This window comes from Dendropsophus ebraccatus, chromosome 2 (assembly GCF_027789765.1).
Source record: "Dendropsophus ebraccatus isolate aDenEbr1 chromosome 2, aDenEbr1.pat, whole genome shotgun sequence".
NCBI classification, from domain to species: Eukaryota; Metazoa; Chordata; class Amphibia; order Anura; family Hylidae; genus Dendropsophus; species Dendropsophus ebraccatus.
The window spans coordinates 73504648-73528722 of record NC_091455.1 but is presented as its reverse complement, the minus strand read 5'-3'; the positions used below and the strand labels follow the sequence as shown (position 1 = coordinate 73528722).

At 41.3% G+C, this 24075-nt stretch overlaps 1 protein-coding gene across 1 annotated transcript in view; it reads right to left on the bottom strand.

The window, feature by feature from the left end:
• Positions 1-3297: 3297 nt before the first annotated feature.
• The window catches only part of VAPA (VAMP associated protein A), a 38291-nt gene continuing 17513 nt past the window's right edge, over positions 3298-24075 (bottom strand). The window contains exons 3-6 of the mRNA XM_069957781.1: positions 15007-15110; positions 13714-13794; positions 13130-13276; positions 3298-8620 (exon numbers count right to left, since the gene is read on the bottom strand). Coding sequence (XP_069813882.1) covers positions 8504-8620; positions 13130-13276; positions 13714-13794; positions 15007-15110 — 449 coding nt within the window. The 3' untranslated portion in view covers positions 3298-8503. The remainder of the gene's footprint in view (positions 8621-13129; positions 13277-13713; positions 13795-15006; positions 15111-24075) is intronic.

Genomic DNA, 24075 nt, shown 5'->3' with positions numbered 1-24075 from the left:
CTCTTAGTTTATAATCATGTTTATTCCTATCCCACACTTCACATTTTATTATTTATCACTGATTCTATTTGGTTTGTTTTAAAACAATGGCTGTTTGTCATTCTATTTAGGCAATTGCACCTTTAGAATTGGATATTGTCTAATTATATATCCAGAACAGGATTGTGGTAATCCACAGTGACATTTCATGGGCATATCTGGAGTTTTTTCCCTTATCTAATATGGCCACCGTGATTGAGCGCTCCGGTGCGCATGCGCCCCCTCCTCCGTTACGGCTTCCGGTCCGACGCTCGCACCGCTGATGGCGCACTACGTGCGTCCTCGGTGATGCGGCCTCGTGGCAGGCGTGGTCTCGGCGGAAGGGGGCGGCATGGCGTCGGAGCGCCCGGTAATTATAATCATGGCATGTTATTGGCTCACACACTACTGCACCAGATATATAAGTGTGCCCAACTCTGCACATCTCACCACTCCTTGAGAAAGGTCTACGAAACGCGTTGAAGGGTGAGGTGCAGGGGTCGTATCATAAGGGGATATGGGATTCCATGTGTTTGGCAGTGGTCTGAGGTTTAAATAACTTTTTGGTGGCAATATCAGCCATAGGATGTATACTGTTTCTATACTCAGTACCAGTTAGTTCATATGGTTTGCACATTGCACTTTAAAGCATAGGAATTAAGCCATTTGGAATCCCATTATTTATGTAATCCAATATATTTTTTCCCCTTTTTTGTTGTGTAATGTAATGTGATGGATATTTGTATGGTCCCCTGCACCCTGTTTTTAAGTGTCTCATGTGTATATGTAGTTTTTATGGGATAGGTTTGGGATTTATACATTAATAAAGGATTGTAATTTTTGAACATAGTTTTGGTATGTGATTTATGTATTTTGACTTTTTAGGGTTTTTTTTTGGTTTTTGGTTGTATATGAAGTGAACCCTTATCAGTTACCATTGGTCAGAGACCCTAATATAGGTTTTTGTTTCAGCAGGTTTGGTCTGCAAACTCAGACTCTGTCGCCGTGATCCACTCCAGTCTTGACTACTGTAACTCCCTACTAATCGGTCTTCCTTTCTCTAAGCTCTCCCCCCCCTCCAGTCTATCCTGAACGCAGCAGCCAGACTATCTTCCTCTCCAGCAGTTATACTGACGTCTTCCCCCTGTGCCAGTCACTGCACTGGTTACCTCTTAAACACAGAATACAGTTCAAACTCCTCACCCATAAAGCTCTCCACAACTCTGCCCTTCCATACATCTCCTCCCCGTGCTCTACGTTCTGCTAATGATCTCACACTAACACGTTCCATAATCAGAACCTCTCACTTCCGTCTCCAAGACTTCTCTCGTGCTGCACCAGTTCGCTGGAACTCCCTACCTAAAGAGCTCAGACTAATTTCCAATACCCCCAGTTTTAAGCGTGCCCTGAAGACTCATCTCTTCAGGTGCGCTTATAACATTTGCTAATCTCCTAATCTCGTCTCCCTCTATCCCTTCTCCATCCTCTCTATAACCTCTTCGGTGCTATTTACACTGTCCTGGTTATCTGAGCTCAGAAAATGGCTAGTGACTGGCTTGCCTAATCACCTATAGGCACTTTGAGATTTTATGTACAATGACTGGAACATCGACAAATAAAGTACTTGTTGCCTCTCGTGTCACCCCCAGTCTGTACGTTCTCAAAAGCAGGCCTCTAATTCTGTCATTTTAACTTTATTTTAATTTAATCATTGTATAAATATAAATATAACCTGTAATGTATTTATATATTTAAATCTTAAGGTAAACAGCTGCAACTGAAAAAATGAAGCATACAGCATTATATATATATATATATATATATATATTTACTCTTTTGAACTATTTGTGATACATGTGAAAACTTCACCATGCATGAAAAAAAATTCTTACACAAAAAAACAAAACAAAAAACCTAGGCAAACATAGGACAATAGTGCCCTCTACTGGCTTAAACTATTAACAAATTTTCTAAATTTAATTCTAAATTACAGCCATGTTTTTTAAGGCTACCTTTACATATCATAGGCAGTTTGGCTCCCTTGATGCATCAGAAACTGATGACAACTGATGCCAGAAAAGTATCAGTTGTCATCAGGCATTCTATTCTTTTTTCATAAGCCATCAGTTTTTCAGGGCAGGAAAAAGTTTTACACAGTACCAAATAAATGACAGCTTAGGGTATGTTCACATCTCGTTTTTCTCCACGTCGGGCTACACGTCAGGAATCTGCGAAAAAAGGATGCGGACGTGCAGCCTGACGGCCACATTGACTTTAATGAGCAGGACGGAGTCATTAGGTGACTGTTCGGCTCATTTGCGGGACGTACACTGCTTTTGTGCAGGACTCAAAAGCGTGGTCGACTACGCTTTTGAGTCCTGCACAAAAGCAGTGTACGTCCCGCAAATGAGCAGAACACAGTCACATAATGACTCCGTCCTGCTCATTAAAGTCAATGTGGCCTTCGGCCGCACGTCGGGCTGCATGTCTGCATCCTTTTTTCTGATTCCTGACGTGTAGCCCGACGTGTGGAGAAAAATGAAATGTGAACATACCCTTACGCTACTTTTGAAAGTCAAACTGCCGGGAACAGCAAATTACACGAACAGGCTTTACTGGACCTTTATTTTATTCCCCCATAGTTTAAATCTACCAAGGTTATAAAAGCATTATGTACACATCCTGTAAGCTTGCACACGGCCCCATTTGGATGCAATTTGATGTCCCCTTGAGATACTGCATTTTGCTGTATAAAAAAGGGGTGTAACTATCACAGGAGCATTCATAGCTGCTACTAGGGGACCCAGGTTGCATTAAGCAGCTGACTCGCCTAGTGTGCCTTGTGACCTGGGAAAACGTTAGTGTCAACTGTATCTGCAGCCTCAGGATTTAGGATCAAAACACCCCAATGTGCTGGCTATCTTTCATGACATTTTAGAACCCCACACAGATAATGCCCATAATGCCTGAAATACACATTTAAACTTTTATTATATTGGGCGTTCTGGGAAAGTCTCCAGTTATATATTGTTTCTTTGTCACAAGATGATAAATATTATTTCATTATTGTAATAGGTGAAAAGGGGGGGGGGGGTTGCATAAGTTACTGGCTTGGCCTCCACTATAGGTTGAGCACTGGGGGTTAGGTGGGGTGGGGGGGTAATATATGTTTAGCATAAAAACTTTAAATTTAAACAGTAGCTCATTTTTTGAAGACACATTCCTTTAATTCCATATCATACTGCAAAATTACATAAAAAAGACAAACACACAAAGGAAGACGTTGAAGGAACAAAGACAGTTTAATTCATAGTTCATAATTTAGTACGGTTGACTTCTTCCAAAGACACTGCTGATAGCAAAATATTCTGAGCATTACATTTTATATACAACATTAAAGAGGATCACTATGAATCAAGGAACAGTCCAAAATTTTACAGCACCCCATGTAAGACTGATGCAATTTTGCACTAAATTTAAGCAAAATCCCCACATGGGACCCTAGGGATGATTACAAACCTTTAAACCAAATTGTGCATATGACAGTAGTCCTGAAATGGCAAAGAAATGGAAATACATAAATCATTACAATACATATTTATATTAGACAAAGTCCTCCATTGCTTTGTGAAATGGATTTTCCTTTAGGGTGTGAAAGTAAGACCAGATATTCCAGTCTTCGGTATAGTAGACCTGCCAGTTCGGTCATTCACAAGAAAGAATAAAGAAGCCACATGGATGAAACAGCCCGGGTTCAAGCAGCAATGCTTTCTTTTGCAGCACACATCTGAACTTGGTACGAGACAGCACAGAGACTTGTGGGTTCAGTTTTTTAAATCTCAACCAACATATAATTTACCTTTGTTACCTGACTGCATTTACACCGTCAAACAACTGCAGTTATTCAGTCTACACAAAATAAGTTGAGGCAAAATAATGGTCACATAAGCAACTAAATGTAACACTCCTGGCAGGAACAGGTGTGTAATACAGGTCATTCCTCAGACAATATATGGATGCCACCTTCATCTGGACCTGGACGAATACACCGAATCGCGGCCACCTAGATGGTTACTCGACCAACAGCTGTCCTCCTCCAGCCCTAAAAAGGCTCTAAAAGCGTGGCTAAAGAGACATGCTGTTTACAATAGGGGTAAAAATAAAAGTCTAAAAAATAGTTTTGTTAGAAAGGTCACAATGCTGCATAAAAAAAAGTTATTTTGATGGCTTCCTATGCTCTCTACTTCTTTCCGATTCCAATAATATGCCAACTCTATGTGAAATGCCTACTCGGCCAATCACCGTTCACAGCAGTGACTGACATTAGCCAGCAATGGCGGAGTGAGCATTTCCTACAGGATGAACATATCATCGGAAGCAGGAAGTATTAGGGAACACTACAAACCAGGAGCCCTCCGAAGAACTGTGGCAGGATATTGGAACAGGTGAATATGCTTGATTCTTTTTTCAGCACCCAGGGTCCCTTTTAGAAAACAAACCTTTATTATGCTGGGGAAAAAGAAGCATTAAATAAAAAATTAGACATTAGCACATATGTTTTTGACATTATTTTGTCAATGTTTTTTCAACACAAGATATCTAAGGAGTGAGGCCAACCTTTCAGCTATTGAAAGACTATAAAAGTCTGCCATTCACATCATTAGAGTTAGCAAATATCACCCCAGTCGGCCCTTGTAACAGGCTCGACCAACTTGGGACTAGTTATTATTAAAGGGGAGAGGGTGGTGAAAAGATATAATAGGCCCAAAAAAGATAACTTCACAAGGGAGGCAGGCTATAACATCCAATTATTTGTGCAAAAAATGGTAGCTTTATGTAGACCATTTTGAGACAAAAACAAAAAACTGTTAAAATACCTGCTGTCCAGGTACCTTGACAACTCTCTTTAAGCTATATAAAATGGGTTAAACAGATGTGTTGTTGCGTGGAGTGATTTTTTTGGTTACTGATGCCAACACTACTAACAGGAAAAAAAATACCTTTGACTATAGGGTGCTTACTTGATATAACAGGCAGACAAGAGTTGCTAAAGGTACAGCAGTACATTGTGAGGATCCACCAAACAAGTCCCCACTCTTAGCTTCCTAGTGCCTTGTGGAGGATAATAGGGTCAATGGCATACAGCTGAGTTTAGAAAGGCAATTTTGATTCATGCTGCAAATAAAACCAGTGATGAAACATAGCTCAGTCATAAGACAATTCAATATTTCTATGAATCCATACGTGGAACTGTGCATCAAGAATTATGTAAGGAGTCCTTATGCAACTCCCTAATCTTTTCCTACCAGACACTGACTTTGGAGATCAATTGGAAATACTTCATTAGCATTTTAAGTTTCCAATATCCCAAAACTACAAGACTAAATTATGAACAAAATTGTCAAAGAAATCACTGAATAAAATTATTCTGCAAATTGTGCATAAACAGGTAACTGTACAGCAGATTACTAAACCACCAGCTTTACTTTGAGGCAAAAATCAATTGAAAAGACGATAAAACAGAACAGATGCAGAACGAGGTATATTCAGGTTGATGTACTAGAACATCTGTGAGGGGGTGGGACAAAAAAAAAAAAAATGAAAAGTTGCGTAATAAATCTTCCGAACAAAAAAAAAAAATCAAATAATTGCTTACTCATTTGGAAGACTACTATGTGCATGCTTGCCAGGAAAGACAGCAGATTATAGATATTGCCAATACCAAAGTTGGTTACAGTAATATATAGATGTCTCTGTGGAAGGAGGAGGAGGAATATATATATAAAAAAAGTCCCAGAGCACAGATTAAAGTGAATGGACCAATCACATGGACCAATGGTTCACTGGGGAGTAGGCTATATAAAAGTGGTCAGTTTCCATCACAATCTATGGGAGGTATGGATGGCATCCCATTTTTCAACTGTCTGGTCCAGGCTGAGCAGTGCTTCCTGCTTTTGTCTTGACGCTGAAAAATGCGTCTGTGGATAGAAATCGGGAGCAGTATAACTTTGCCGACCTGAGCCCGTACATAAGAATTTTGTGGGGCTCAACAACGCCTGCCATATTACTGACACATTTGTATATGTTCTGTCACACAGAAGTTTTTGTGGGACACAGGGCACAGAAAGTTCAACAGGTCAGAAGAGTGCTACTACATAGCTAAACAATGAAAACCAGGGGCTGCATGTGTCCCCCAGGTGTGCCAGTTACCGGCTACTAGCCAAATATAAGACAATTATGTTACCAAGAATAGACTTGCCTAGCTGGATCTTAGCTCACCAGCATATTTATAACAGTCAAAAAGATATAGTAGGCAGACTCACAAATGTGAAGGACATCAAAGCAAAGTCTGAAATTCTGTATCAAACTTATTAAATAGCTGCAAACATTTAGATTTTTGTTCTGCTAAAGTACAATGCAGCAGCAGAAGACAGGATAATAGCATGAGGACCAGGTCAGCTGACAATGTAGCTGTCAAAAAAGCACAGCTAGCTAGGAGGTAACACCATCTACTGAAATGAGATGGTTCATAAGTAAATCTGCATGTAAAAAGGGGCAAAAATAAAAAAGCTCGACAGCTTGAAGCAATGTTCCCATTTGTGGATGACTCACTGCATTCCCCAGCAGACAGTTTTACTACACAATATTTCTAAATATGAAACACAAGGGTAAACAGCCGGACAAAAAGGGGGAAAGGCACATAACCCACACAATAATAGAATCCGGCCAGGTTATTTATCAATAAGAAGCAGAATGTATAGTGAGAAAAATGAAAATAAACACTGGATTAGACAGAGGTTAGAACAAGTTGTAGTGTTTCTATTCGGTGATGTCCTTATTCTTTCTTCATGTAACGTGTGCACTGATAACACATACAAAATCAGTGAGAACAGAACTATTCCACTGTACAAAAATATTGCAGCCATTTTCAGAATATAGAAAAAAAAAATTTAAACATCACACAATTTTGTTTAAAGTACATCTGATAAGATGGATGCTCAGCAGGGAGATTCTGAAAAAAATAGACCACGAAGTGTCTAGTGAAAGAGGTCTGTCCATTATTAAGTGCCAATGGAGGCTTCAGAAACTTTTTGTGCGCTATATGAATATTGTGTGTTGCCTCTCAGTCAGAATAACCATACATGTATCCCCTTTGGCATCTGAAACAAGTTCTACTCTATCGCAGGAAAGTGCTTATATACGGGCTGTCATGTTGCCTCAGACTGTGACAGTAAGAGAAGGGGGTCTAGTGTTTATCAAGGCAACCAAAGCTTAAAAGGAACCTGCCACCCCGGGAGAGCAGACCAAACCCACTCCACCCCTGGATAGGGCCCCTAATATTTTGGCCCACTCCCAGAATGACAGGTTCCCTTTAAAAAGATGTCCTATATCAAATGGGGTTTTCCACCATATCAAGAAGTCAATGCATGCTAGAACGATGGAGACACCCACCAATACTTATCCCATATTTGCCATAAGAAAATAGCTCTGCAAGCATATGGTAAGTCTGATATATTGTATGAGAGCTAAAGAAACTAAGCTTTCTGAGTGTAATGCAGAAAGTCTGTGCAGACAGTCCTCCTCTACAAAGATGGGACCCTATAATGATGATCAAGCACTTACGGCATATCATAGCCACGTGCCATTGTTTTGTTTTTAACAAACTAAAAGATGGGTGGCCCCTACAATCCATGTAACTATGCAAATAGCTGTTAGACCAAAACCATGTTTAATAGGTTCCTGTAGTGGCGTGTAAAGGGGTGGGAACAGCGTACCTTACTTAATACTGATCGGCTCTCTACAAGCTTTCATTGCACCTATAGAAGTGACTATCAGACACAAAGAAAACCAGTTGTTACAAGTACCACAATCAGCGCAATACACTGAAGAACGTTTTCTATTATACAGACATGTAAATGCTATCCAGCAGAAAAGGGATTTATCATTTCTGATGTTTTTATTCCGTTCAGTGAGTAAGATGGGAAATAATAGAGACAAAAAGAACTCTGCCTCACAGAATTTGAACAGCCATCACATATACATTGCAAAATAAAGGATTTAGCATTTACATTGAAAAACACACTATCCCAGGATACCTCGATCTTTTACCTGAATGAAATTAGCAATCTAAGGAAACCATGTTGCAAAAGTGAACAGATAAAATTTAAAACAATTAAAATAACATACAAAACTTATTAAAACCACAAAGATTGTTTGATTACAGTTTTCTTCCCCATAAAGGACTGAATGTGTGACAAGAGTCTCGATGCGGACATATGAACACACTTTTGTCCCATCGCCAGTTTCTCGTTTTGTTTTTAAATTTCTTTATTATTAATTTTTTTCCCATTTGAACTGTAAGACAGGCGATGCCCATATGCTGCTGTATGTAAACTGACATGGCAGCTTAAATAACTTTCTGGCTGGGAAGGGAGAAAAAGAAGAGAAAAAAAAGAAAAGAAAAAAAAACACTTCATGCCTTAATTTACAAGATAAATTTTCCTAAAAAGAAACCAATGAAAATTGCTGCAATAACGACAAGAAGTGATGGGATGGGGTTGCCTTGATCTTTCAGCATTCCTCTGCCCTTCCTCCTGTCCTCCTGAAAAAATAAAATAAAAAAAGATCAGTGAGGTCTATCAGTTTTCACTTTAATCCACTATTACACTATTGTGAACAGAGCAAAAAAAAAAAAAAAAGGCAACAAGACAGTGTCGGGCTGGGCGATATAAACGATATGCCAAAATATCGTCATCAATTCGGTTGACGATATAGATTTTTGGCATATCGTCATATCGCGATATACCACGGAGCGGTAGTGAATAAGCTTCTCACTTACCGCTCCGTGGTACCGCGCTGCAGGGCCTTCCGTTCACGCATCGTCAGCGCGCTAGCGCGCTGATGCGTGTGACGTCAGGTCTCCCAGTGCATGCTGGGAAGAAGACGCGGCCCGTCTCGCCTCGCGGACTCCATCAGCCAGCCCTGCAGGAAAGGTAAGTAGCAGAGGGGTCGGGGGGCGGCAGATGGCTTGGCATGGGGCTGATGATGGCCCTGGCTGGGGGGACATGATGGCTGGCACATGAAATGGCTGGAAAACTGAGAGGGGAGATGACTGGCACTGGGGGGGGGGGGGCTGATGACTGGCAAAGGGGGGCTGATGACTGGCAAAGGGGGGCTGATGACTGGCAAGGGGGGCTGATGACTGGCAAGGGGGGCTGATGACTGGCAAGGGGGGCTGATGACTGGCAAGGGGGGCTGATGACTGGCAAGGGGGGCTGATGACTGGCAAGGGGGGCTGATGACTGGCAAGGAGGATGATGACTGGCAAGGCGGGTGATAACTGGCACAAGGGAGGGCTGATGACTGGCACAGGGTGGGCTGATGGCACAGGGGAAGGCTGATGACTGGCAACGGGGGGCTGATGACTGGCAAGGGGGGCTGATGACTGGCAAGGGGGGCTGATGACTGGCGCAAGGGGGGCTGATGGCACAGGGCAGGGCTGATCACTGGCACAGGGTGGGCTGATGGCACAGGGGAAGGCTGATGACTGGCAAGGGGGGTGATAACTGGCACAAAGGGGGCTGAAGGCATAGGGGAGGGCTGATCACTGGCACAGGGGAAGGCTGATGACTGGCAAGGGGGGGGTGAGTATACACACAAAAAATTTTTTCTATATCGTGATATATCGTTATATCGTGCATGCATCAAATTATATCGTGATATAAATTTTAGGCCATATCGCCCAGCCCTACAAGACACCCTGAGGGACCTCATAGGTCAGTGGGGTCGGGAACACCATAGGCACTGCATCATAGTTTCCGTTATGAATATTGTTTAGAATTGGGACGTGCCCTTGATCAAGCCAGTTCCAGGTGGCAAAATGTGTCTGCACTATGCAATAATTTACCTGCCCCACTGTATCTACGGTAGTACATTAGCTGATACAGTCCAATAAATGTGAGCTACATAATCAGGCAGCGAACAGCAGACTGTAGAGAAGGGAGACACCTAGTGGCCAAGAACGTAGAGACTTTAAACTGGTGTAAGGGGTAATTTTTAGTAAATGGATTTACAAATGTGTTAGGAATCACACGAGGGAAGCCATGTACAATGACTGTGCCTATTTTGTATTTTGTGATAACTTCACACTGTGTTTTTGCTGTTAGTTTAATGTGTAAATTAAAAGGGGGAAAAAACTAATGCAAAAACACAGGGTAAAAATGGATGCTGTCGAACTGTCATACTGCAGAATCTGTTTCCCACTGACTTACATTATAAAAAAAAATGACAGATTGATTTTTCTTCTTTTTTTACACACACACAAAAAACATGACTGAGCCATGGTTCACACTTGATATTGTTATGCTATGCTACAAATCGGATGAGTGGAATTCAATGTCAGGCATAAGAGACAAAACGCGATCCTAACTTTAATGTTTCAGTGCTCCCAGACTCCAGATACTTCTGCTAATAGTAAATGGAATAAACCCCAGGCAGAACAATACAATGAAAGGTAAGGTAATGCTGTATGATTTATAATATTGTACAGATCTCTAACATTATAACAGAAGGTTCCAACTAAATCATGATGAACATTTTAAAAAGGTACTGCATGTTAAGGCCCTATTCCACGGAACGATTATCGTCCGTATTCGGACTATATCTGCCGCTACGGACGATAATGGTCCCGTGGAATAGAGTGCAACGATCAGCCGACATCGTTCATGTCGGCTGATCGTTGCAGTCGCTTGTTTTTCAACATGTTGAAAAACAAGAGACTGATACAGCGACGATCTGCTGCCGTCGCTCCGTTGAATAGGAGCATCGGCAGCAGATGCTGCTGTATCCTATGGGCTGTCCGGACGATCAGCGATCACCCGGGCAGCCTCCCCCACAGCTCCCTGCCGCACTTACCCGCTCGCTGCTGCCGCGTTGAATAGCGGCGGCACGAGGACCAAACGAGCGCTGAGAGTGCTCGTTTGCTCCTCTAAACGATCCGTGAAATAGGGCCATTACACAGAGAGATCTTTAGGGTTCAAACCCACTTGCTGGATCTGCAGCGAGTCTCCTCGCTGCGTTTTTGCAGCGAGACTCGCTGCAAATCCCGGCCCTATACTTTCATTAGCAGAGAAACTCGCAGCAGGGATGTACATCCCTGCTGCGATTTTGTCTGCAGCCCGCCCCATTAACCCCCCAGCCGCCGGACATTATACATTACCGGGTCCCCGCTCCTGCTTGCTTCGGGACCCGGTAATGTATAGTCTGGCCTCCCCCCTGCTGCCCCGATCACCCCCTCAGCAGCACTGATCGCCCCCCGCAAACCCCCGGCCGCACGATCGCCCCCCCGCACCCCCCGGCCGCAGACAAAAATCGCATCCCTGCTGCGAGTTTCTCTGCTAATGAAAGTATAGGGCCGGGATCTGCAGCGAGTCTCGCTGCAAGAACGCAGCAAGGAGACTCGCTGCAGATCCGGCAAGTGGGTTTGAACCCTAAAAGGGAATGTGCCAGCAGATTTTCTTTTCCTAATCTACCATTTTACTCTTTATCCTTTTGCTATCCTGAAATCTTGCAGTTTATATTCTCACCACTAAGCCTAAAACAAAGCTGAGACTTCCTGTACTGTGATGAGGAGGCTAACAGTTTTAAAGTAAAACCTGTATAGCATTACAGTGAAAGGTGACACTAATATATAAACAATAGTTGTTCACCGTTCAGCCTCCCCAACCTTTTCGATGGTCACAGTGAACACCAAAAACTTTTCCCATTCATGTGTATTGTTGTCTTTGTCCACTGGCTCGCAGTAAAGACTCCATAAGAAACGTAAAAAAAAAAAATTAGTCGGCAAACAGATTTAAAGGAAGAAAAAAAAAAAAAAAAAAAAAGGGTTTTTTTAGTATCTGTCTCTAACCAGTGAAAAAGAATTTAAGCGGTACATTCCTTTTAAGATGCCTAAAAGCTCATCAACTGTGTAGAGCAGTTCCTGGCAGTAGTTTAGGCATAATAATTCTGAAAGCTGAAGAGTCTAAGCCCTATCAATACCTTGCATGTGTTCTATAGCTGAATCAACTATGTGGAGCCAAAATGCTCAGTGAATATGTAACCATAAAATAGTTTTTTTTGCCCAGAGAAACCAATGATTATGCAGCTTTTAATTTTTCTAGAGCAATTAAATGAAAGTGTTTGCAGAAAAGAAAACTTTTCTGCTAGCTTTGATAAATGAAATGAGTATTCTATGAACAGGAATAGCTTTGCATTAGTTTCTTTGCTTTTAGTCACATTTTAAAATCTGCTGTTCTACATATGTTTCTTTCAGATTTTGGGTCTGGAGGTTTAAAGTTTTTTTTGTATTAACATTTTGCAGTGTGTTGGCATCTATTGTAGTCTGCTGTAGTATTCTATGGAGAAAAAAAGTATACTGATGGTATAAACATTTCCTTCTGACCTCTTTTGGTGAATGTGGGTCTATGGTTACTTTTACACGTATGCCAAGAGACTCACCAGTGCATAAAGGAACTGTACACTTCAAGCACACTGGAAAAGGATAGGATGACCAAAACATTCAACATTGTATCCCAAGATTACATTTTATTATTCTGCATACAAGTGATCTTACTTATCATACACCTCTTGGAATAATTTTGATTTAAAAAATACATACATAAAAACAAGCATGATGTGGTTGGTAAATCTACAATAAGAGAATTTAAACCTGCCTGGGATAAACATATCTATCCTAAGAAAATAAGGAGGGAAATACTAATAGGGCAGACTAGATGGACCCAGTGGTCTTTTTCTGCCGACAATCTTCTTTGTTTCTATTTTGCTGACATGTTTGGTTGACAGCTATCTCATTATACCCATTTGCTCATGCATGGGTAGGGCTGAACAAGATGGCTAACTGCATGTTTGTTGTCTAACAGTTAAGGGAGCAGGAGAATTATTTTAAAATGATGTATGAATATAGGTAAAGGCACATTAGACACAAGCAGAAACTCAGACTTTACACGTAAGTCCCCCCATAGAGAAGCACAGGCAGAATGATGACTAAGTTTAGAATAGTTTTCTCATTTGAGGTCAAATAACTTTCAGAAAAATCTAAACAGTATCTCACTTTCAGCAGCTGATTCTCATCTGATAGCTTTATCATCTCCGACTGAAGTCTCTTACACTCCTCCATGAGCTTTCGTGTTTCAGTGTCATCCATTGAAGCACTGCCTTTTGTAGGCAGACAAGTAAACAACTTTGTAGCTTCATGTGCCTAGAACACGAAAACACAAGAAAAGGATTTTGTACCGAACACTATGTAATGTCATACAAAACAAGGTAAAAGTACAATACAAGATACAAGTACTTGTGGTTGCAGGCATCTGCAAAAAGAGGTGCTGGGAGAGGGGATTTTAGGTATTCCCCTCAACTCTGCAAATTATTAAAGGAGAGTTGTGGCAGGGGAACTGTACAGAGCTCCCATTCTGCCCAATAAATCTCCAAAGAAGCCATTATTATTTTTAATTTACCAAAGCCAATAAAAAGCATCCTTTGAAGAGTCTGGTGGTTTGGCCACATTGCCAACGTTGGGACTTGGTGCTTTTCAGCACCAGAGACATAAATTCTTATGGCCACCAGCTCCAACTGCTGGTGAGGGTTAGTATACGCTTTAAGACAATCAAGAAGATAGTTTATTAAAATGCTTCTTACCGGCTTCTCATGTTCATGTGGCATATCAAATACACATTTTAATTTAGAATCCATTAGATCATCAGGTTTAGCTTCTTTCCACTGCAATCAAAGATCCGGATTAGAAAAAAAAAAAATGGACAAACATTTTCTTACACTAATAGACACAACAATATCCACCATATTTGATTTTGCTACAGATACTACTGCGGTGATCTTGCTGATCAGTGACTGTTTGCGGCCTCCTCTGCCAACAAGTCACGGCGTGTAAGTGAACCCTGAGGCCAGATTCACATGTCCCTTGAGATGTGGTCCATGCATGGACAATGTGCTACAGACTGAACCTTGGACTGCCTGGCATCTGCATTCATTATGAACACATGAGTTGTGAAACTATTAAATCTCTGCACTACCGTACTGACACAGCCGTTTCTAAGGAATGTATGAATCTGGCCTAACAATCGGCAATCAACTACCAGAAATATACTTGTTAAAGCTACACAAGCTTTATGGCTTCCATCATTGGCAGAGCCATAATGGATGTATTTCAGCTGAGATGATCATGCTTTCAAAAAAAAAAAAAAAAATAGAAATCTAAAAATAAGGAACCTAATTGAAATGCCTCAATTGTAGAAACACTAGATAAAGGTCAGCTGAACCCTTTGATCTCAGAAAGCTAAGCCAGAGTCGATACAATCTTGCGTGTATAGACGCAAGATTGTCCATTGTTCACAATGTGTGCAGCGTCTTTAGGGTATATGCACACGGAGTAATTCTGTCGGAAAACTCTGTGCTAAATCAGTCTCGTTCCGATGCGCTCCTGCTTTCCTCTCTGCCGGCTCCATTATATGCTCCAGCTGAATTTTTTTTTAACTACAGGTGCAGTTTAACCCAACACCTGCACAATTGTGTACCCATAGACACCACCAAGCAGCTGGAAATAAAAAGTGGTGCTCACCACAAATTGTGTCATGAAATTTTATTATTTCATTTTAGGAGAAAAAAAAAAGGTCAACTGTGTTTATGCCTCAGATAAAGTTCTCATTATATATATATATATATATATATATATATATATATATATATATATATATATATATATATATCTCAATGTGAAAATTGTGACTTTTCCCCAATGTCAGAATGGGATTAGGCATAGAAGGAGTTAATATTCCCAGTAAAGACAGGCTGGCCATACACGCCTCAATTTCCCATACATATTTCTTGACTTGTGAAGGGACTTGATTATATTTTAATAGCCAAAAAAAAAAACAACAAAAAAAAAAACAAACAAACAAACAGTATTTCACTTACCACTGTCTCCATGTCTGTTATATTTGAAGGGGCAAAAATGGTCTGCACCATGAACTTGTGCTTACTCTTTTCATTTGGATCATAGTCAAATGGCTGTAGCATTACTGTTTAGAAAAAACACAAAAGAGCACAATGTAACTATACCAAAATGATGACTATTTTTGGAGAAAATTAAAATGCGATAAAAGCCTCTTCTAACCAGTAATCAGGATGACTAATAAGGCTGGGTTCACACTGTTTTTGCAGTTCGCTTATTTCATCAGTTATGCAAAAAAGATGAAAAAACTGATGTACAGTTAGGGCCAGAAATATTTGGACAGTGACAATTTTCGCGAGTTGGGCTCTGCATGCCACCGCATTGGATTTGAAATTAAACCTCTAAAACAGAATTCAAGTGCAGATTGTAAGTTTAATTTGAAGGGTTGAACACAAATATCTGATAGAAAACATAGGAATTGTACACATTTCTTTACAAACACTCCACATTTCAGGAGCTCAAAAGTAAATGGACAAATAAACATAACCCAAACAAAAAAAAAATTTTTCAATATTTTGTTGCGAATCCTTTGGAGGCAATCACTGCCTTAAGTCTGGAACCCATGGACATCACCAAACGCTGGGTTTCCTCCTTCTTAATGCTTTGCCAGGCCTTTACAGCCGCAGCCTTTAGGTCTTGCTTGTTTGTGGGTCTTTCCGTCTTAAGTCTGGATTTGTCTTAAGTCTGGATTTTGGCTGTATGCTTGGGGTCATTGTCCATCTGTACTATGAAGTGCTGTCCGATCAACTTTGCAGCATTTGGCCCGAATCTGGGCTGAAAGTATATCCCGGTACACTTCAGAATTCATCCGGCTACTCTTGTCTGCTGTTATGTCATCAATAAACACAAGTGACCCAGTGCCATTGAAAGCCATGCATGCCCATGCCATCACGTTGCCTCCACCATGTTTTACAGAGGATGTGGTGTTCCTTGGATCATGTGCCGTTCCCTTCTCCAAACTTTTTTCTTTCCACCATTCTGGTACAGGTTGATCTTTGTCTCATCTGTCCATAGAATACTTTTCCAGAACTGAGCTGGCTCCTTGAGGTGTTTTTCGGCAAATTTAACTCTGGCCTGTCTATTTTTGGAATTGATGAATGGTTTGCATCTAGATGTGAACCCTTTGTATTTACTTTCATGGAGTCTTCTCTTTACTGTTGGCTTAGAGACAGATACACCTACTTCCCTGAGAGTGTTCTGGACTTCAGTTGATGTGAACGGGCTCTTCTTCACCAAAGAAAGTGTGCGGCGATCATCCACCACTGTTGTCTTCCGTGGACGCCCAGGCCTTTTTGAGTTCCCAAGCTCACCAGTCAATTCCTTTTTTCTCAGAATGTACCCGACTTTTGATTTTGCTACTCCAAGCATGTCTGCTATCTCTCTGATCAATTTTTTCTTTTTTTTTCAGCCTCAGGATGTTCTGCTTCACCTCAATTGAGAGTTCCTTTGACCGCATGTTGTCTGGTCACAGCAACAGCTTCCAAATGCAAAACCACACACCTGGAATCAACCCCAGACCTTTTAACTACTTCATTGATTACAGGTTAATGAGTGAGACACCTTCAGAGTTAATTGCAGCCCTTAGAGTCCATTGTCCAATTACTTTTGGTCCCTTGAAAAAGAGGAGGCTATGCATTACAGAGCTATGATTCCTAAACCCTTTCTCCGATTTGGATGTGGAAACTCTGATATTGCAGCTGGGAGTGTGCACTTTCAGCTATATATTATATATATATATATATATATATATATATTTGTATTTCTGAACATGTTTTTGTAAACAGCTAAAAGAACAAAACTTGTGTCACTGTCTAAATATTTCTGGCCCTAACTGTATGTGTGTGCATCCTTTTTGATCAGTTTTTCCAATGACTTCCATTATAAAAACGCTCACTTTTGTGAGCTTACTCCAAACCGTAAATGTAAAAAAGGGAATGAAAAAGAAAAAAAAAAAAAAAAAAAAAAGACTGCAAAATTGCAGCATGAGTCCAGAGTCAAAGTCAAAGGGGCACTGCAGCAGAAAATGGATATAAAATAAAGAATACCTTCTCTTTTTGGTTTCACGTCAAAAAAAAAAAAAAAAAAAAATTGAAATAGACCTGGACCGATTAAAACTTCTGACATGTCTTCTGAGAACAAGCAGGGAGAGGACTGTGCTACGGTGCGGCCCGCTAAACATGGACTTCTTGCCACTTGTTCTCACGATTGGTACAGGTCTGACATGTCAAGTTTTTTTGAAATGATAGTAGCACTCTAAATTGGAAATTGGTTCATCTTATGCAGGGATAAGGAACCTTTGGCCCTCCAGCCACTGCAAAACTACTATTCCTATTATGCCTAGACATAGTTTTGCAACTGCTGGAGGGTCAAAGGTTCCCCATCCTTGATCTAATTTTTAGAACATGAGTCTCTAAACTGTGGCCCTGCAGCTGTTTCAATTCCCATCATGCCTGGACAGCTAAAAACTTTCAATTTGGCTTTCCAGGCATGATGGGAAATGTAGTATTGCAACAGCTGGAGGGCCGCAGTTTGGAAACCCATGTTCTAGAAGGACCTTTTAAGAATTGTTTAGAAACAAAAGAATAGATGGCGACCAGTTGTACATCCAAGAGGCTGAATATCAGATCTGTTGTATTCAGAGACCATAAACCCCACAACTACAGGGAGGTAAAACAAGAAAATGTAGGTTAGACTAAAGGTTCCAATTGGACAGACCGATGGCGGCCCGATCAATAATATAAACGAGTACCAATCTGCTAGACTGGCACTCGTTTATGGTCCTTTTACACAGAGCGATAATTCGCCCGATCGATCGTTTAACGATTTTGAAGTAACAATGTGTTTTTTATAACGATTAGCGTTCAGACGAAACGATAGATCGTTTGAAAAAATTTTTTAGAGATTGTTTTAAGGTCGCTTAAGCCCATCTCACACATAGGGTAAATCATTGAAAGACTGCTTACACTAAGCGATCTGCGAATTTTTTGCCAACGACGATTTGAGAATTTGTTGAAAGATCAAAATGAACGATTTCTCGCTCGTCGCTTGATCGTTTCATGTGTTTACACGAGCCGATTATCGCTCAAATGCGATAGTTATCGCGAAAATTCGAACGATAATCGTTCCGTGTAAAAGCACCATTACTGAGCCTATTACACGGCTTGATTATCGTTTAGCAAGGGCTGCATAGACATCATTAGTGAGATCCATGCAAGCCTTGCCCTAAACTGTTCATACATTACCGCACCACGCTCCCGGCCGGTTATTGGCTGAGCGGCCTGTTAGCCCAAAAAAGCTGCAGTGTGCGTTGCTGGGAAGACTGCAGAAGGAGACCAGGAGCGTGGATAGGTAATGTATGAACAGTTTATTTATTAGTTAGCCATGGACCACAGCACATCAATATTACACGTAGCTATGCACAGCCGGCGTCCGATGATTTAAGGTCTGGACCTAAAGAAACGATCAGCCGATGATTTCATTGGCTGATCGCTATCCCTATTACACAGAGCGATGACCGGCCAAACTGGCCTGATTTGGCTAATTATCACGCTGTGTAATAGGGCCCTTAGAACATATGCAAGAAAGTTTAATATTTTGCTTTTCTCTGTAGCCACATTTCTAGGTTCACATATCAAGCACTATGAGCTCTTGATCCCTTTGTTGCATGGATTCTACAAGGTGTTAAAACAAGGCAACATTCCTTACTGCTTCCAGTCCATGTCAGCATGACAGCATTGTGTAGTTGCAATTATGCTGATGACACTTCACTCACACTGAAGATTCCCAAATTCCCTTTTCCACCACACCTCAAAAGGTCTGAGTATGTGCCCACTGTATCCTTGGTAGTCTGTTCTTGGCTACAGTCCCAGTTTGACTATATAGTCTTAGAAAACGTTCAGGGTGCATAACTAGGGTACAAAAAGGTTTTTGAGATGCTCATGCAATCCTTTGCATTTTATTTGCTCGGACCTTATTTTCTTTCCATTGTACTGGCTGCTATTTGTCCTGATTACCAACAGATATTTATACACCTAACACAGTCAGTGTAATTCCAGTAGGCATTACATTTCAAAGTATACATTTTTGCACATATTTGACATAGGTGGATTGTTTTATCAAACATCTTGACAAAAATAATGGGACTATGGATTCTTATAAACCCTAATCCTCTAAAAATCCTTGTATCCAGCTTTTAGAGGACAGACCCCATAAGACAGTTTCCATTGGATCACTTATTGTTGGCCATCAGATCACTAAAGGCAATTGTGTGTACCAAATAATAACCAGAAAATCCTGCTTTCTCCAAGCAAGACAATGATTGCAGCACTAGGAGCTAACCGCCTCATCTTAATGTCAAAAGCATGTCCATGTATGCAAAGTCTGCAATCTCTGGCAATAGCTAGTATAGCGAAACTGGCCTGCTACCTTAACAGGTTCCTGAACAACAGGGAATGACAACAGTGAAATCTAAAGCCTTTCGTCCAAGCTTTTTTTTTTTTTTTAAGAATGTATAAAGGCAGTCTTCTCATGCCGAGGGCTTGTTGTCACAACAAAATTAAGAGACTGGAAATATACCCTCAAAATCCATGTCTTTGATGCGAGTTTACATGTGTCATTATTTACAATGGGAATAAAATTGCAGTGCTTCAATGAGGAAACACGCAGAAAAGTGACACAGTTCTTTATTTTCAGTGCTGAAAATAAATCTAAAATCAAAGTAAACGTCCCCAAGATGATAATAGCTATTGGTGTGGCAGGGGAAGATTTTATTATAAGATGATCTGTTTCCCATGACATGCTCTTTAGTGCAGCATGTTATTATATTTCATGGCATTAATAAGGCTTCCTTCTTCCTCGTGAATTTCATGTGACTCAACAAGCCACATTAAAACAGCAAATAGTCTGAAGTTTAATATTTGCCTAGGAGACCTAAAACATTAAAGGGTGGCTGTCATCACAAAGGACATCTTTAACATGCTTTACAGGAAATACACATTGGTGTTTGCTCCTGCATCTGTTGTATAGAGCTCAAGGAGCTGCACACTCTGAGGCACATTATAAGATTTATCCAAGCAAAGGCCATCAGTATAAAATTGGTGGGGCTCTAGTCCTGGAACCCCTGACAACCAGCTATTTGCATGTGCAAGTGCTGCAGCTTACTCCTTGTTTACCGGTGTTCATACCTGCATCAACTTTTGGTAGCGGTGGGTAAGGTACTACAGCTAATAGTACAGGAATACTAATACAGGCACTGGTAAACACCTAGTGCAAGCACTGTGCACCTTCAAAATGTTGATCACCAAGGATACAGTGAGATGGACCCCTGCCAATTTAATATTGCTATAGTGTATATACTAAGAATAGGCTATATATTTTAAATAAGGCTGGATAAATCATTTTATCTACCTATAGCATGCACCTATAATTGACCACATAAATGAAAATACAAGGTGCCGTAGCATTTTTGGTGTTACTAGTACTTATATGGTCTACAGTTAACCAGCATTGTGAATTTTCTTGGGGACTCCTTAAAGGCTTAACCCCTTCACGTCAGTAACATGTATATATACATTCCTGACTTCAGGGGGCTTTGTGATGAGAGCGGGATCGCTGCAGAGATAGCCATCCCGCTCTCATCTGACTGCAGCACCGGCGGTAATGAGAGTCAGCTGCGATCCCGCAGCTGACCCCCATTAACCCCTTAGTGACCGCCTAAACGGGCCGGTGCCGCCGCTGTATTTCATCTCCCCCCACTGTGAATCCACGGTGGGGGAGATGAAATAAGTAAAATCAGACCCCAGATCAGCCCCCCTAGTGCCCTGGTAACTAACCCCCCCCCCCCCCGCAGCGGCCATCAGATCCAAGATGGCCGCCGCCATCACTGTGAACAGACTAATGTCTGTTCACAGTGATCAAACAGTAAAAATGAATGAAAGCCCCATGCTCTCCGCCACCGGAGGTAGCGGAGAGCATGGGGCAGTGACCGGGGGCCCCCCTGTGGGGCCCCGGTACAAGCGAACAGCGGTATATACTATATACCGCTGATCACTTGTGCCATGTGCTCACAGCACTTTTTATCCCCTGTCACCATGAATGATTGGTGACAGGGGATAAAAAGTGATGTGTCCCCACCCCCCAAGTCGCCCCCCACCTCCCCAGTCACCGCCAGTCCCCCAGTCACCCCCCCTTCCCCATATACTCACCTGATCCTGGGAGCTCCTTCCTCCTCGGCGTCCAGGTTGGTTATGAAGTGCGCATGCGCTCTACAACCAGCCAACTCTGAAAATTTTAAGTGACAAAGACCAATTTGGTCTCTGTCACTGAACTATGATTACTGTGATAGAAAATATCACAGTAATCATAGTAATATAGTGAAAATGAATGTATAAAGCACAAAAAGTGAAAAACATACAAAAAAAAATAACACTTTTTATTATAGTAATAATTGCAGTTTACTCCTAAATCACCCCTAACCCCCCCAGATTACCCGTAACCACCGCACTTTGCCAGTGACCCCCTCCAGATTGTCCTTAATCACCCCAGATTACCTGTAACCACCCCAAATTACATGTACCCACCCCAGATTACCTATAAGTACTTCAGTCTATCCGTAACAATTCTAGATTGTCTGTAACCCCTCCAGGTTGCCCGTAACCACCGCAGGGTGCACATAACCACCGCAGGTTGCCCGTAATCATGCCAGATTACATGTAACCCCCCAGATTGCGCGAAACCACCGCACGTCGCCTCTGACCACCCCAAATTGCCAATGACCCCCTCCAGATTGCCCGTAACCACGCCAAATTACAGGTACCCACCTCAGATTACCTATAAGCACTTCAGTTTATCCGTAACCACCCCAGATTGTCCGTAACCACAGCAGGTTGCCTGTCACCACTCTAGATTGTCTGTAACCACCTCCAGATTACCCGGAACCACCCCACATTACCTGTAATCTAATTTTTTTGTTTTATTTTAGTAACTGCGCTATTCTAATAACTATTACTAGCTGCGGTTTTGCTCCAGCAAATTGGCGCTCCTTCCCTTCTGAGCCCTGCTGTGTGCCCATACAGTGGTTTATGCCCACATATGGGGTACGGTTGTACTCAGGAGAACCTGCGTTACAGATTTTGGGGTACATTTTTTCTCCTGTTCCTTGTGAAATTTAGAATTTTCAAACTAAACCAACATATTTTTGGAAAAATTCAAGTTTTTCATTTTTACTGGCCAATTTTGAATACTTTCCTCTAATACCTGTGGGGCCAAAATGCTCATCCTTCCCCAAGATTAATTCTTTGAGGGGTGCACTTTCCAAAATGGGGTGACTTTTGGGGGGGTTCTATTCTGTAGACATTACAGGAGCGCTGCAAACGCACCTGGCGCTCAGAAACTTCTTCAGAAAAATCTGCACGGAAAATGCTAATTGGCGCTCCCTTCCTTCTGAGCCTGGCTGTGTGCCCATGCAGTGGTTTATGCCTACATATGGGGGTTCTACTGAGGAGAACCTGCGTTACAGATGTTGGGGTGAATTTTCTCTCCTGTTCCTCGTGAAATTGAGAAATTTCAAACTAAAGGAACATGTAACTGGGAAAATGCGAGTTTTTCATTTTTACCGTCTACTTTTAAATACTTTCCTGTAATACCTGTGGGGTCAAAATGCTCACCACACACCAAGATGTATTCTTTGAGGGGTGCACTTTCCAAAATAGGGTGACTTATGGCGAGATTTTACTCCGTTGGCACTACTGGGGCACTACAAACGCACCTGGCGCTCAGAAACTTCAGCAAAATCTGCATTAAAAAAGCTAATTGGCGCTCCTTTCCTTCTGAGCCCCGCTGTGTGCCCATGCAGTGGTTTATGCCCACATATGAGGTACCTTTTTACTCAGGAGAACCTGGGTTACAAATTTTAGGGTACTTTTTTCTCTTGTTCCTCGTGAAATTGAGAAATTTCAAACTAAACGAACATATTATTGGAAAAATTCAAGTTTTTCATTTTAACTGTCTAATTTTGAATACTTTCCTCTAACACCTGTGGGGTCAAAATGCTCATCCTACCCCAAGATGAATTCTTTGAGGGGTGACTTATGGGGGGGGGGGGGGGGTTCTCTCTGCTGACACTACAGGGGCTCTGCAAATGCACCTGGCGCTCGGAAACTTCATCAGCAAAATCTGCAATGGAAAAGCTAATTGGCGCTCCTTCCCTTCTGAGCCCTGCTGTGTGCCCATACAGTGGTTTACGCCCACATATGGGGTACCGTAGTACTCAAGAGAACCTGTGTTACAAATTTTGGGGTGCTTTTTATTCTCATGTTCCTTTTGAAAATGAGAAACTTTAATCTAAACGTATATATTATTGGAAAATTTTAATTTTTCATTTTTTTACGACCTAATGGTGAATATTTTCCTCCAGCCCCTGTAGGGTTAAAATGCTCATTATAGATTAATTCTTTAAGGTGTGTAGTTTTCAAAATGGGGTCACTTATGGGGGTTTCCAGTATACAAACCTCCTAAATCAACTTAAAAAAAAAAAAAAAAAACATTTTTGGAAACTTATGTGGTAATTTGCTGATAAATTTCTGTCCTGTAAGACCCTGAAAAAGTAAAATTTGTTTACGAAATGAAGCAAGAATAAAGAGGACATATCGGTAATGTGACTTAGTAACTAATTTATGTGATGCGACTTTTTTTAAGAAGCAGAGAATTTCAAAGTTCATAAAATGCAAATTTTTAAAATTTTTCATGATATTTTGATGTTTTTCACAAAAAAACACACAAAGTAGTGACCAAATTTTGCCACTTATATAAAGTGCCATATGTGCCGAAAAAATAATCTCAGAATCGCTAGCATACGTTAACCTGCAGCAGCCGGAAGTAAACGAGTGCCTATCTCATTGATCTCTGCAGCATATCTATGCTGCAGAGATCTCAATGAGAGTTCAAAGTATATATACTAGAAGTCCCCTAGGGGGGCTTCTAGTATATGTGTATTAAAAAAATAAGTGTTGTTTATAGTAAAAAGCCCCCTCCCC